A 13,660-nucleotide genomic window follows, 5' to 3' on the forward strand; every position below is an offset into this window, starting at 1 on the left:
GTGGAATTCAGAGATTAATTTGGGGCAGTATGAGATCTGCTTATGTGACTGCTGGTCGGCCAGTCCCTTACACTCAGCTGGCCCATGTCCCCTCTCCTGGATTACATCAGCTATACCCTGCTTCTTGCCCTCCCTCCCCCAATACAGTCTCCAGAATGCAGCCACCATAATCTCTTTAAGATAAAATCTGATTACCTTGCTCCACCTCTTAAAAAGGCTCCTCTCGCCATTGCCATTTGATGTATTCAGTAGGCCCTCTGCCTCCCTCTGCAGCTTCTTCCTTTGTCCTCTCTGTCCTGACTGCACTATAGCCACAAAGATCTTCTCCTACGATTCCCTTGACTAGCGATACTGCTCCCTTGCTCTCCTGGTCCTTGGAAGTGCTGTCCCCCAGTCTAGAGCACTCTACTCCTCCTTCCCTCACATTCCTGGGCACAAACTGCAAAGACCAGAGTGACCTGATCTACAGGGATGCACATTTTCTCCTTAATTAAGATCAAGGGAGCAGGGACATCCGTTGTAGTCAGCCCTGTTCTGCCCTAGACTGGGGAAGGTCTGGCTTAGACTCTGAGCTTAGGGAAGGTCCTGCAATCCTTGGGTCTGGATCTGAGACCAAGTGCCAGCTAGCCCAGTGGAGGGACTTCTCCTGGTTCTGCCTGGGGGTGCAGATTCTACTGGCTGAGCCTGGCATTTAAGTGGTTTATGCTAACCTGGCCAATTTCCACCTATCACCAGAGCCAATCTTTATATAACTCATTCTGAAGGCAAGACTTTTGCTTTACTTGTCATTTGGCTGGGGAAAACAAACAAAACAAACTAAAACAAAAAATCAAGAATAAATATTCTTGCCTTACTAAGTACTATTCCCTCAATTGATGTTAATAATTCAGAGCTGGTTCCAAAGCCCCTTGGGGTTTTTATCCATGACCTGAGTATCATTTACTACCATCTGCCTGGCATATAACATAATTCACCATGGACAGAGTAATTGTAACTGTGAAGAAGAAAAAAAACAAATAACAATTATCCATACATTCTCCATACATTCTATCTTCCCAAGATAAACAGGTAATACTTTAGCATTATTTCCTTCTGGTTATTTTCTCTCCATGTATATTTCTTAGTTCATATTGTATGATCTTGGGCCTTCTTATTGCATTGCATTCTCTTTCTTGTGATCTCATTCGTCCTGGTGGGTTTTTACTACCATTTCTTATTGAGGGAGGGGAGTAGGACTTTATTGGGAAACAGTGTGTACTTCTGGAACTTTTCCAAGTCAAGTTGTTGTCCTTTCAATCTTAGTTGTGGAGGGCGCAGCTCAGCTCCATGTCAGTTGCTGTTGTTACGTGCAGGGGGCACAGCCCACCATCTCTTGTGGGAGTCAAACCGGCAACCTTGTGGTTGAGAGCCTGCACTCCAACCAATTGAGCCATCTGGCCACCCGGGAGCTGAGTGGCAGCTCAGTGACTTCATTCTAGTTGTGGAGGGTGTAGCTCGCTGGCCCATGTGGGAATCAAACCGGCAGTGTTAGGAGCACAGAGCTCCAACCGCCTGAGCCACCGGGCCAGCCCGTTTACTACCATTTCTAAAGTGACAATTTAGCTCTGATCTCAGCTCTGAGCATCAGATTTCCGTACCCCTAACATCTCAAACTCACTCCTCTGCAGCCATTTTGATAAATGGTCATCACCTACTAATGCCAGATACTTAGAGTCATTCATAATGACTTCCCATTTCCTCAATTCCACCCTGGTCCTTTCCCATCTGATTCATTAGCAAATCCTGTCCATGTTACCTGCCATGTACACCTAGCAATTGTTCCTTCCTTCCCATGCCCATTGCCACAACCCTGATTCAAGTCACCATCCTCTCTCCTGGTCTGTGCACATGGCCCCCATTGGTGTCCCTTTTTCCACACTTAATCCTTGCAATCTCTTAATGGGTTTGAAGGTTCTACTTCCCTTGGTTCCCTCGTTTTATGCCCCTTGAATTCCTGTCACCCTGGATCTTTTTCTGTCCCTTGACACATCCAAGCTCTTTACCCCACTTTGTGTTTAGTGCTCTCTTCTTTTCCTGAGAAGGTCTCCCCCCAGCTTTCCCATGGCTGGTTTCTTCTCCCTTCAGACCTGATCTCCAAAGTCACCTCTTCAGATAGACCTTCCCTGATGTCTATATTAAATTTTGTCTTCTAAATTTTGTCCATCAAATCACCTTGTTTACCTCCTCCCTGTCACTAATCACAACATGCAATTGTTTTACTTAATTGTATTTATTTTTTCTTTGTTTTTAAAGAAATTAGAAAGTTTTTAATTTTTTAATCCCCCTATACATAGGATTGGCAGCTAAAATACAGAATGTCTGGTTAAGTTTGAATTTCAGATAAACAATGAAAAAGTTGTGTTGTTTTTTTTTTTGTTTGTTTGTTTTGTTTTTTGTATGATGATTGGGGCATACTTACACTGAAAAAATTATCTGAACTTCAAACTTAACTGGGCATCCTGTGTTTTTTATTTGCTAAATTTGGCAGGTTTACCCATGAAGCGCCTTGCCCTTGTCTCGCTTGTTCTGGGTTGTATACTCACGACCAAGCCCGGACAGAGCCTGCCGTTTAGGTGTTCAGTAATTGTTCTATATGAAGGAACTGACGATTGGTATGTTTCCCCCCCCAACCTGACATCTAATTATCAGAATTTCACCCATTCGCTAAAAATTCTTGTAAAAGATAGTTTGGGAAAATATGTTTTATTAATATCGAAACTTATTTTCCATTTTCTGCAAAATTGGCATAACAGGAGTATCTACCCTTATCACGCTGTTTTGAGAATTAAACGAGTTAAAGGGTGTAAAGTTTAGCACCGTACCCGGCTCACTTGAACACGCAATAAATTTCAGTTCTTTATTAAAGGCAGACCGTGAACCATTTCAGCGTAAAGCAAAAACGCGCGTTTGTGGAGCACAGATGGGGGCTGGGAAAGCGTTTAGAAACGGGCGCCGGCCAGAAAACTGAGGGCTCAGAAGAGAGGAGAAGTGAAAAGTGAATGACAGAGAAGGCAGCCAATAGAGAGACTGGGAACTGGTCCCCCCGCCCTTTGCGTTTCAAATTCTAAGCTCAATTTCCATCCGGGTCCTTCAGCCTCGTTCCCGGGCAGTATAAAGTTTGCTGTCTCCTTTGTTCGCCCTCGTTGCGCAGTAGTGCTAGCAGCTTTTCTCTTCCGTCTTTTGAGCCAGTGGACCTCCCTCGTGCTGAACTGCTGAGAAGACCCTGCCCACGAGCTCGTTGGAGCTTGAAACCATCTTCACCTCTCCGGTACGTGTATCCTTTTCCTTAGACCGTTTTTTGGATATTCTTGCCATGTTAGAATTTGGGATTATCTCCCTGGAGATGGGGGTGCTGGGCGCCATTTTAAGAACCCAAAGGTGCCGACCTATTTAGATAAAGCTGAGAGTGTCGGAGGGAAACAAATGTAGTGGTCTCTTTCCTTATATGTCTCTCAAAAGTTTCGCTGTCGTCTGCGGGAGTGGTGGCGAAGGTCGGGGCTGAAGCGGGACGAGGAGAGACCGCGCCACCGGTACCTGCATTGGGCTGGTGGTACGGATGGGCACGTGCACTTTTACGCGGGGTCCTTGTTAATTGGCGGCTTTGGCGAGGAAGCCCTTTGAATTTCTTTCCTAAGCCACTGCTGATGGTAAAAGTTACTCCCCTGACGGTGTCGGTTGTTCTGGGTTGAGTCCAACTGTCGCCATTTTGTGTTTTCCACGCGGTTTTTTTTGTTTTTGTTTTTTTATTATTTTTATTTTTTTGTTGTTTTTTTATTTTTGGGGATTTTTCTGAGTTTATTTTTTTTGGTTTTTGTGGTTTTTTTTGTTTTTTGTTTTTTTTTTAGATTTTATTGGGGAAGTGGAATAGGACGTTATTGGGGAACAGTGTGTACTTCCAAGGCTTTTTCCAAGTCAAGTTGTCCTTTCAATTTTAGTTGTGGAGGGCGCATTTCAGCTCCAGGTTCGGTTGCTGTTGCTAGTTGCAGGGGGCGCAGCCCACCATCCCTTGCGAGAGTCTAACCGGCAACCTTGTGGTTGAGAGCCCACTGGCCCATGTGGGAATTGAATCGTCAGCCTTCGGCATTAGCACGGAGCTCCAACCGTCTGAGCCACCGGGCCAGCCCCTCCACGCGGTTTTTAATGACGTTTTAATTGAGTTCTGCTGCAGTCATAGAGCGTTGAGTGTTACAGTGCACGTTTTTCACATTCCGTTATTTAATATGAAGTGGTATTGACAATTTTTTTTTAAAAATTGCGGCCTTTTCGGCGGGGCCGGCGGGGCCGGGGCTGGTGAAGAAGGGGAGGCATAAGTTGGCTCAAACTTTCAATTTCTTATTAGATTTACTATGTAATCCTTATGAGGAAAGGCAGAGTTCTTGGAAGAAAGCTTGGTGTTAAGGATCTGTGGTCTGTGACCTTGAATGAGTCCATAGTCTCTGAAAACCATTAGGGTAATTAGGATGTAATTGTATCCTTAAAAGGCTACAAATCTAGAATTAAAACTAAAACTTTTTCAAATGTTGAGTAGCCATTAACTTGATTAAAACTGCCAAGATATGGATTGGGGTAAAGGCCATAAGTTAGTTAAGTTGGAAATTTTAACCAGTTTAATGTAAATTGCGCTATGGCTTAACTACTTAATTTGGGTTTTCTGCTGAGGTTTAGAAGATCATTTTTGGTGTCCTTAGTTATTAAGGAATAATGGTTTCAGTAAAACAAGAACTATGCATCCCAATAAATATGTGTGTCCGATAAAGTTGAACTTTTTCCAGGGAGTTAATACTATATATTTTAACAGACTCTAACCGGGGGAAAAATGGTTGAAGCAGATCGCCCAGGAAAGCTCTTCATTGGTGGCCTCAATACAGAAACAAATGAGAAAGCCCTTGAAGCAGTATTTGGCAAATATGGACGAATAGTGGAAGGTGAGTGTATCTTAAAGTATATGCAGGGCTATTTTTGTAATTAAAATGTAAGCTATGATGAGTTTCATTGCGTTGATCATTTGAAGTGATAATGTATGTTGTCCTCTAAGAAGTTCTGAGCTTTCTTTTTAAAGATTCACTTTAGTTATTTCATTTGAACTTAGAGTAACACTTTTCTCCCTGAAAACTGCTTTTCAGTACTCTTAATGAAAGATCGTGAAACCAACAAATCAAGAGGATTTGCTTTTGTTACCTTTGAAAGCCCAGCAGATGCTAAGGATGCAGCCAGAGACATGAATGGAAAGGTGAGATTGTCTGCACAATGATACGGTGTTTGCTAGTGCATAAAATAGCATAATGTCTGGTCTAGAGAAGCTCTGGAATTTTATTGTTTTGAGTTTATGCCTTTCCAGGATCCAGTGATCATGGCCCTTTGTAATTTTATAACCAAATTTCATAGCACAATTATAGATTATATACTCTTAAGAATCAATTCAGAATACTATATGATGCTATACTTTATCTGGGATCCATAAACTGATTTAATAACTTGTATTTTCTCTTTGGTTATTAGTTTTGATAAGTTGATAACTGTCCGTCCTTGTTTTAAATGTTACACACCAGCAGTGCAGTGTATCCACTTTCTGTTTGGTTCAAATCATTCTTAAAAGCCTAAGAATTTTACGTAAATGGAAGAGTGATACTGACTATTTGTAGCGTTTTTGTTACATTGGTGAGCAAAATTTATAACTATTTTGAAGGATATTAGTGTCAGAGTGGATCTGCGAATTCTTTTTAAATGTTGATGTAATTAACCTTTAAAATATTATTTAGTCCTTAGATGGGAAAGCCATCAAGGTAGAACAAGCCACTAAACCATCGTTTGAAAGTGGCAGACGTGGACCGCCTCCACCTCCAAGAAGCAGAGGCCCTCCAAGAGGCCTTAGAGGCGGAAGAGGAGGAAGTGGAGGAACCAGGGGACCTCCCTCACGTGGAGGGCATATGGGTAATGACTGGGTCTACCTTAGGCTTGGTATATAAGTTAGGAACTACAAACCCACACCAATGTGAGCTTTGGATAAGTCTTGGCTTAAAGGCCGCAGCTTTTGAAATTGAACATTGGCTCATCTACCAAAGTGATAAATGACTTAAAAAGAAAACATAAAAGGCATCCTAAGTTAAATTACATAGTGTTTTTAAATGATGGATAATATACTATTTCTTATCCAGGTAGTTCACTCTGTAGGAGAAAAACACTTGCTGAAAATTTTTGATAGGCATAAGAGTTTGAGCATATGAAAATTAAACGATTTATATTTTCCTTTGAAGTAACTTTAAGACTACCCTTTAGTTTTGTTTTAGTAGTCTATATAGACTTTCTTGTGCTCAGTCTTATTACATAAGTGAAAACTAAAGCAAGATTCCCCAACTAAACAAATGGTCATAGTCTTGATCAAGCAAAGAACTTTTATAGCCTTTTCTTGATTTCTTGTATTAACATGTTTTTCTTGTCTGTTCTAATGTAGATGATGGTGGTTATTCCATGAATTTTAACATGAGTTCTTCCAGGGGACCACTTCCAGTAAAACGAGGACCACCACCTCGAAGTGGGGGTCCTCCCCCTAAAAGATCTGCTCCTTCAGGACCAGTTCGCAGCAGCAGTGGAATGGGAGGAAGAGGTAAATGTTCCATGTATAACAATCCTACCACCATAACACAAACGACTGAGAGGTGAATCCTAAAAATTGCTTAACACTGACTTAAGGACTCCAGGTGATCTATGTACATGCAGTTAATGAGCACTGAAAAGAATTTAGGTGTGAATAGGACGTTTTACATAACTTTGTATTTTGTTGAATCACTGTTCATTGCCTGATTCTAAATTCACATTTTAACTTCTCACTTTGGGTATATTTTAAAAATGATTGTCTTCCTTAAGCTCCTGTGTCACGTGGAAGAGATAGTTATGGAGGCCCACCTCGAAGGGAACCCTTGCCTTCTCGTAGAGATGTTTATTTGTCCCCAAGAGATGATGGATATTCTACGAAAGACAGGTAACAGAGAAATGTAGTAGCTTTTGTCTCATTAATAATTAGGATTGAAGGGGAGAGCTCATCAAAAGTGTAAACCAAGTTACTTTTATTTTTGTAGCTATTCAAGCAGAGATTACCCAAGTTCTCGTGATACAAGAGATTATGCACCACCACCAAGAGATTATACTTATCGTGATTATGGTCATTCCAGTTCACGTGATGACTATCCATCAAGAGGCTATAGGTAAATGACTTTGCTGCCAAAGCTTGCTGTAAAAGTTGATGGCTTGGGGCTTATAAGTTTTTCTCTTTAATTCAGTGATAGAGATGGCTATGGTCGTGATCGTGACTATTCAGATCATCCAAGTGGAGGTTCCTACAGGGATTCATATGACAGTTATGGTAAGATACTGGCTGAGGGTCTTTGAATAGCACCAGCTTGAGTTTTTAGGTTCATGAGCCAGTTTATTAGGCTGTGTGGTGCTTGCTTTTAAAGGGATGTTTGCTTGCTTTTGAGGGGGTAACTATGAGCTGGGCTTTTCCTAGTTTTGTGAGGGGCTTTTGTGTTGTTGTTTTTTTCTAAGTTTTTTTTTTTCTTTTTGAGGCTGTTTGCTTGCTTTGGAGGGGATTTTGCTTGCTTAAATTGGCAGCCTTATGTGTTTTCCCCCAACAGTGAAAATACAATTTAAAAAAAATTTTATTAACAACATCAAATGTTTACCATTCCAATATGAAGGAAAGTCTACAGTTCAAAATTGCAACTTATCACTGGAAAGTGGCTGAGTGTCTACTATAAAATAACAAGCTGTCTGGAATATCCTCTTGAAATACACACCGTCTTCAGTCTTTTCAAACAAACATTAAAACCCATCCATTTCCATATCTCAGCAGATGAGCAAATCCCTGTTAATGGCCAGCAATGGCAGAGTTTAAAACCTCCCAGTTGAGAAAGTAAACGTTTAATACAAGAATTCTGTAAATTCAGATTTAAATGTTGTATATATACAATTTATAGTGTTGCCATATTACCTGACCATTGACCCTGCAGGTAACTCACGTAGTGCTCCACCTACACGAGGGCCCCCGCCATCTTATGGTGGAAGCAGTCGCTATGATGATTACAGCAGCTCACGTGACGGATATGGTGGAAGTCGAGACAGTTACTCAAGCAGCCGAAGTGATCTCTACTCAAGTGGTCGTGATCGGGTTGGCAGACAAGAAAGAGGGCTTCCCCCTTCTATGGAAAGGGGGGGGTACCCTCCTCCACGTGATTCCTACAGCAGTTCAAGCCGCGGAGCACCAAGGGGTGGTGGCCGTGGAGGAAGCCGATCTGATAGAGGGGGAGGCAGAAGCAGATATTAAAAACAAAACTTTGGACCAAAATCCCTGTTCAAAGAAAGAAACAAAAAGGAACCTATTCTGTCATAACTACCCAAGGACTACTAAAAGAAAATTGTTACCTTTTTTTAAATTTCCTGTTAAGTTCCCCTTCCATAATTTTTATGTTCTTGTGAGGAAAAGCGTGAAAACATGTTTAATCTATTTGATTTTATGACATTGCTTTCAACAAGCAAATGTTACATGTGTTGAGACTTGACTTGTGTACTAGTGTTGTAATTTTCCAAGTAAAGTGTCCCTAAAGGCCACTTTCTGATTTTTCCCAGTAAATGAGGCAAGCCATTCTAAGATCTTCCACAAACACCTAGCCATCTAAAATGGAGATGAATCCCTCTGCCTATACAAACAAGCTAGCTATTAGGGGGTGGTCGGGGGTATACTACTCTTAGGATACCAGTCTTCAAACTGAAATCTCAAATGTTCTCAGTATGAAAAACCTGAGATCAGGTGCTTATGTAAGGAAAGTGCTATTCACCCAGTAAACCCAAAACAAATGGATAGTGCTGGCCATATTTTGCCTTTCTGACATTTCCTTGGGAATCTACAAGAACCTCCCCTTTCCCCCTCCCCCAATAAGACCATTTAAGTGTGTGTTAAGCAACTACAGAATACTAAATAAAAAGTTTGGCCAAAACCAACCATGAAGCTGCAAACGATGCTTGCTCTTACTGTTTCAAATTTTTGCAACTCTGTAGTGTCTCACTTTTAAGGAACAGCTTGATTGCAAAGGAGAAAATAGATAAGCAATGAAGTTATCTCCAACTTCTCAAAGGCTTATGACTTCTAAAAAGTGAATCTATCAGCATTCCACATCAGATTTAAAGCATCAAATGCCTGTGAAACCGCAAAGATGGTAAGCAAAGCAAACTAGTTTTTCCGTCTAAGTCGAAATTGAACACTTACCTTCCTCATAGTACAGTGAAACACTGTACCTGATGGCAGTGGAAATGCTTTCTAGATTAAGAAAAAACTTTTGGAAAAGCAAAGTGTTCTATAGCGTATTAGAAGTCCTCCAAATTCAACACTTGGATTTTTTTTTTAAGCATGTATGACACTTAAAGGCCTTAAAACAGCTGTTTACCAATAGCCATCTGGGGCTTGGGAGGGGGTAACTTTTTTTTAAATCTTTTTGATGAAGACCTTTAAACATGCTTCATATATTTTAACATTTTTCAAATTAGTCTTTTAGTCAATGTAGGAAATGGCTTAAGTCTGGGGTCCCCATCTCTACCCCTGTAAGCCATTGCAAACTTGACATTTAGTTGGATGCCTGACTTGTTTTTAGTTCTATGAAACTACACTGGAGAAAATCTATTGCAAGTGGTCTTTAAAAAAGCAAAACCTGAGGCAGCATGACCCAGGTCCAGCCACGAAGTTGAAAAACATGCTCTTGAATATAGTAAACTTGAAGACCTCCAACTAAAAATCCTTATACTGCACTTATTCCTTCAAATAAGTTTTGTCCGTTCAACTTATGGATTTAAACATGGCAGTGCACCATTGGAACAGAATGAGAATCCATAAGCCATGGAACTTAACCATTTAAGCCATTCCAGTCCATCCCAAGCCAGTGTGAATCTTCCACCACTTAAGAGACGTAGTAGAACATGAAATACGTTAAGCTGCAAGTCTGAACTTGCCTTTTCTTTCTGGAAAAGAGGGCAGTAAGTTATAGGCAAGTTTTGAAGGATTTCCTTAAGAGAGATAACTAGTTACCTATTTAATTTTTACAGGTTGAGGATTTTGGTCATTAAGGTCATGGAGTGCTGATTTATTCACACTAGATAAAGCTGGCAGCAAGAGAAATCAAATGCTAAGGTAAGTTTTGAAAGCAGTGGCCTTTAAAGGTTAAAGTACTGCAGTTTTGCCACTTTGCATGACTGGGAAATTGGCAAGTTATGTGTAAGAGGGGGATAACCTAACTCATGCATTATGAGGCTAAAGTGAAGGGCTGTAATGTATGACACCTGCCATATTAACTTCATTTGAATGTCGGGTGGTTATTTTAAACAGGTGGTTTTCCATTGGCGGAATGAAGAAAGCTTTCTAGAACTACCTCTTTATAAGCAGTTATTGTGGACTGGCACTTTATACAGTTCATGTTTTGACACTTAAGCAAACTTCCTTTGTATTAGGTTCAAACTTGCTCCTTTGCGTTTTGTAAGAAATACCCTCTTATCAGTGCCTGATCCTTCGCAGAGCCACAGTACAAATCCACTAAAAGGGGGACTAGATGGAGCTGTTAAGTTCCCAGTTTCAGTATCAATTTTATTGGTACATTACAATTACATAGCATTGATATTACCAAAGTGAGGCTTACAGGAATTGTAATGGGTATTTATGATTACTTTTTAGACCATGGCCATTTAGAGCAAATATTTTGCTAGTTAAAGCAACAAAGTATGTATTTAAAGAATAGATAAGGGAGGCTTTGCTAGTTAAAGCAACAAAGTGCCTTTTAAAGAATAGGTAAGGGAGAAGTAATTTTCAGCTTAAAACAAGATCTTGTGACCTGATCACGTGCTTTTCATTTTACAGAGTTGAAGCAGAAGAATGCTGATGGTGGATAAGGCACAACAGTTGCATAAACAGTACTCAGAATTGGTTTGGTGCAGGCAATAGATTTTTGCCTTCAAGGGTTCCTGTGGGTCTGAGGAAGGCAATCAGTGTTGGTTAGCACTCTTAACTAAGGAGTGGTAGTTACTTAAGTAATTGACCAGATGGAGAAAGGGGAGCAGTTAAGGAAATTGGTAAGTGGAGGTAGTCAGGAAGTTCTTCTGGTTCTTTATGTAGATTTTTATAGCTTTGGCTTTGATCTTGTTGAGCTAAAGTTACAGGGACAACTCTAATTTAGAACTTCCTAATTATGACTCAAAGTTGAATTGGAAAAATGAAAGGCATAAGTGGTAACTTGTTATCCAGTAAAGTGTCTGATTTTCAGCAAGTGTAACACTTACTGTTTTTCCAGAAGTGGGATTTAGTCCTATCAAAAAAACTAAAGGGAGGAATGATATCTGGAAACTGTGACTGGAAACATGACTAAAATTATCTAAAGCACACTTTAAAAAGGACACAAAATTGGGCCACTTGGCCTTTTTGTAACTATTGTTTTGTAAGCCTACTTTACCCCCACCTCCTGTCTTGGAAACAAATGAAGACACTACTTGATAACATTAGAGACTAGAGCTGATAGTATAAAAGCTACTGTTCTCAAAGGAAACAAAGTTTTTGAGTTGTTGGATCTAGAAGAACCAACTCAATTTGAGAATTTTTGCGTAGTAAATATCAGTACTATCATGTCCAACATTCGCCATTGTGGAAAATAATCCAAAAAATGTAACCCTCATTTAGTATGCTCTTGAATCACAGTGAGGGTATTGACCAAGTTTAAATAGCTGTTGCACTTAACACAGATGTTTTCCTCAATCCTATAACCTATATTACTTGGGTTTATACTTCTATTGGCTTTTGAGATTTTATTTAGATGTAGTGAAGATGGTATGGAACATTGAGATTAATCGTAGTAAATATAAATTCTGAATTCAAATTAAGTAGTACACTTAAATGACCAGACAGCTTTTTGGCAAATAGATTACTGACCCAGTAGACTTAATTCTGCTCTCATTGGAAAATAATTGGTCTTGATTCTTCTGACTTTATATACTGGTTGTAAAAGAAATGATAAAGTGTTTTTCTTGTTTAGTCGAATATAGAGAGCATAGGTATTATAGATCACTTTTCTCTTTTTGGAATGTTTTGTATTTGAAACTTAATAAAACTGAACATGCATTTTTTGTGGCCCTGGGTTTTTTTTTGTTTATTTTTACTTTTTTGCAATAAGGAATTTATTGAGCCTTTTAAGTATGATTTTCACTTGTCCCCTTCCCACACAACTGTAGTTCTCATGCACTGTTGGCACTTGCGCCAGTTACCAGGGGTCATAGTCACTGAGGGGGCCTGTTGCTGTGATTAGGTCTCTTTAGGGAGTGAGCTGCAGGTAGGCATCAAGGTAATGGGGACGGTTTAATTTAATCCTTACCCTGAAATTAAATGGGGGCAATAACACTAGAAGAGTAGAAGCTGAACTGGACCAAAGATGTGCTGTAATGCTTTTGCTGTTTTTTGCCTAACTCAGGAAAAACTGGTCAGTTAACTCAGTTTGGCAGTGAATCACTTTGGACTAAGTCCTTCAGCATTAGTGTTAAACCAGCACATGACTAACGTGCTGCTGTACCGGCACCTTTGTTTCCTGGCTCTATCTACAATTCTACATACATCAGACTCCTAACGTTTGCACTGTCAGTGCCAAAAGAATTTAGTAATATTTGTCCTTGATTCCAGGGAAAATCATGGATTTAGGGAGTATAGTGCCTCACAAGCAGTAGAGCACTGTTCCCAAGATGTATAGAGTGTTAGAAGGTGCAACACAAGCATGATTGGCTGCATGTTATCTAGGGTAAAGTGAGTTAGTGGAAGCCAACTTGGATAAATGTGATTGGTGTGTTAGGTTTCCTTAACAGGTGTTACCTGTAAATGCAGGCTGACTTGGACTTAGATTTGTGACTTGGGCCGGGCTAGTGGGGCAGCCTCCATTATGTGGGTCCCTATACATACATTAACTTAATCAGTGCCTAAAACTGTTGCATTTGGGTTATATATCCAGTAGAACAGAACTTCAAACCTGGAAAAAATGTTAGCTGAGTATTAGGATGGCAGAAAAACCCCAATTACTACCATTCTGTAAATAACCTAAGCACCATAACCGCTTGTTCCAGAAACTTCATCGCAGTCAATAGCTCATTTCCCACCCCCAGAGAGGCAATGACCTGGTATCTGTCACTGTAGGACATTTTTGCATATTAATACTTAATATAAATTGAATCCTACATGAAAGCTTTTTTGTGTCTAGCTGCCTTCAGCATGTTTTTGAGATGTAGCCATGTAGGTGCGTGTGGTTCATTTTTGTGTTGCAGAGTAGAATTCCAGTGTGTAGTTTATGGTGTGTAGATTATCTGTTCTAATGGACACCTCGGCTGTTTCCAGTTTGGGGCAATTATGAATAATGTTTCTGAATATTCTTGTATTATTCTTGGACATTCTTTTGGATAAATATCTTGGAGTAGAATTGATAGGGTAGAGGATATATAAGTATAGTTGACATATTAGGTTGGTGCAAAAGCAATTGCAGTTTTTGCAATTTTTAACCTTTTAGATCACAATTACTTTTGCACCAACCTAATTTAGGTTTACAATGATTCAATTGTT

At 40.0% G+C, this 13,660-nt stretch overlaps 1 protein-coding gene across 2 annotated transcripts; it reads left to right on the plus strand.

Annotated features, from left to right (window-relative positions):
* The first annotated feature begins 2,955 nt into the window (after positions 1-2,955).
* On the plus strand, positions 2,956-12,184 carry RBMX (RNA binding motif protein X-linked). 2 transcript variants are annotated; one of them, XM_081042006.1, is made up of 11 exons: positions 2,956-3,307; positions 4,838-4,964; positions 5,163-5,269; positions 5,799-5,970; positions 6,491-6,643; positions 6,904-7,018; positions 7,116-7,241; positions 7,317-7,399; positions 8,046-9,248; positions 10,129-10,213; positions 10,934-12,184. In XM_081042006.1, exons 2-9 carry the CDS (start codon positions 4,856-4,858, stop codon positions 8,357-8,359), a joined length of 1,179 nt encoding a protein of 392 aa, XP_080898132.1. In that variant the 5' UTR covers positions 2,956-3,307; positions 4,838-4,855; the 3' UTR covers positions 8,360-9,248; positions 10,129-10,213; positions 10,934-12,184. The 2 variants fall into 2 exon arrangements, with proteins under 2 accessions (XP_080898132.1, XP_080898131.1); XM_081042005.1 differs by having other exon boundaries at positions 8,046-10,213.
* The last annotated feature ends 1,476 nt before the right edge of the window (positions 12,185-13,660 follow it).

Source organism: Rhinolophus hipposideros (genome assembly GCF_964194185.1).
Source record: "Rhinolophus hipposideros genome assembly, chromosome: X".
Taxonomy (NCBI): domain Eukaryota; kingdom Metazoa; phylum Chordata; class Mammalia; order Chiroptera; family Rhinolophidae; genus Rhinolophus; species Rhinolophus hipposideros.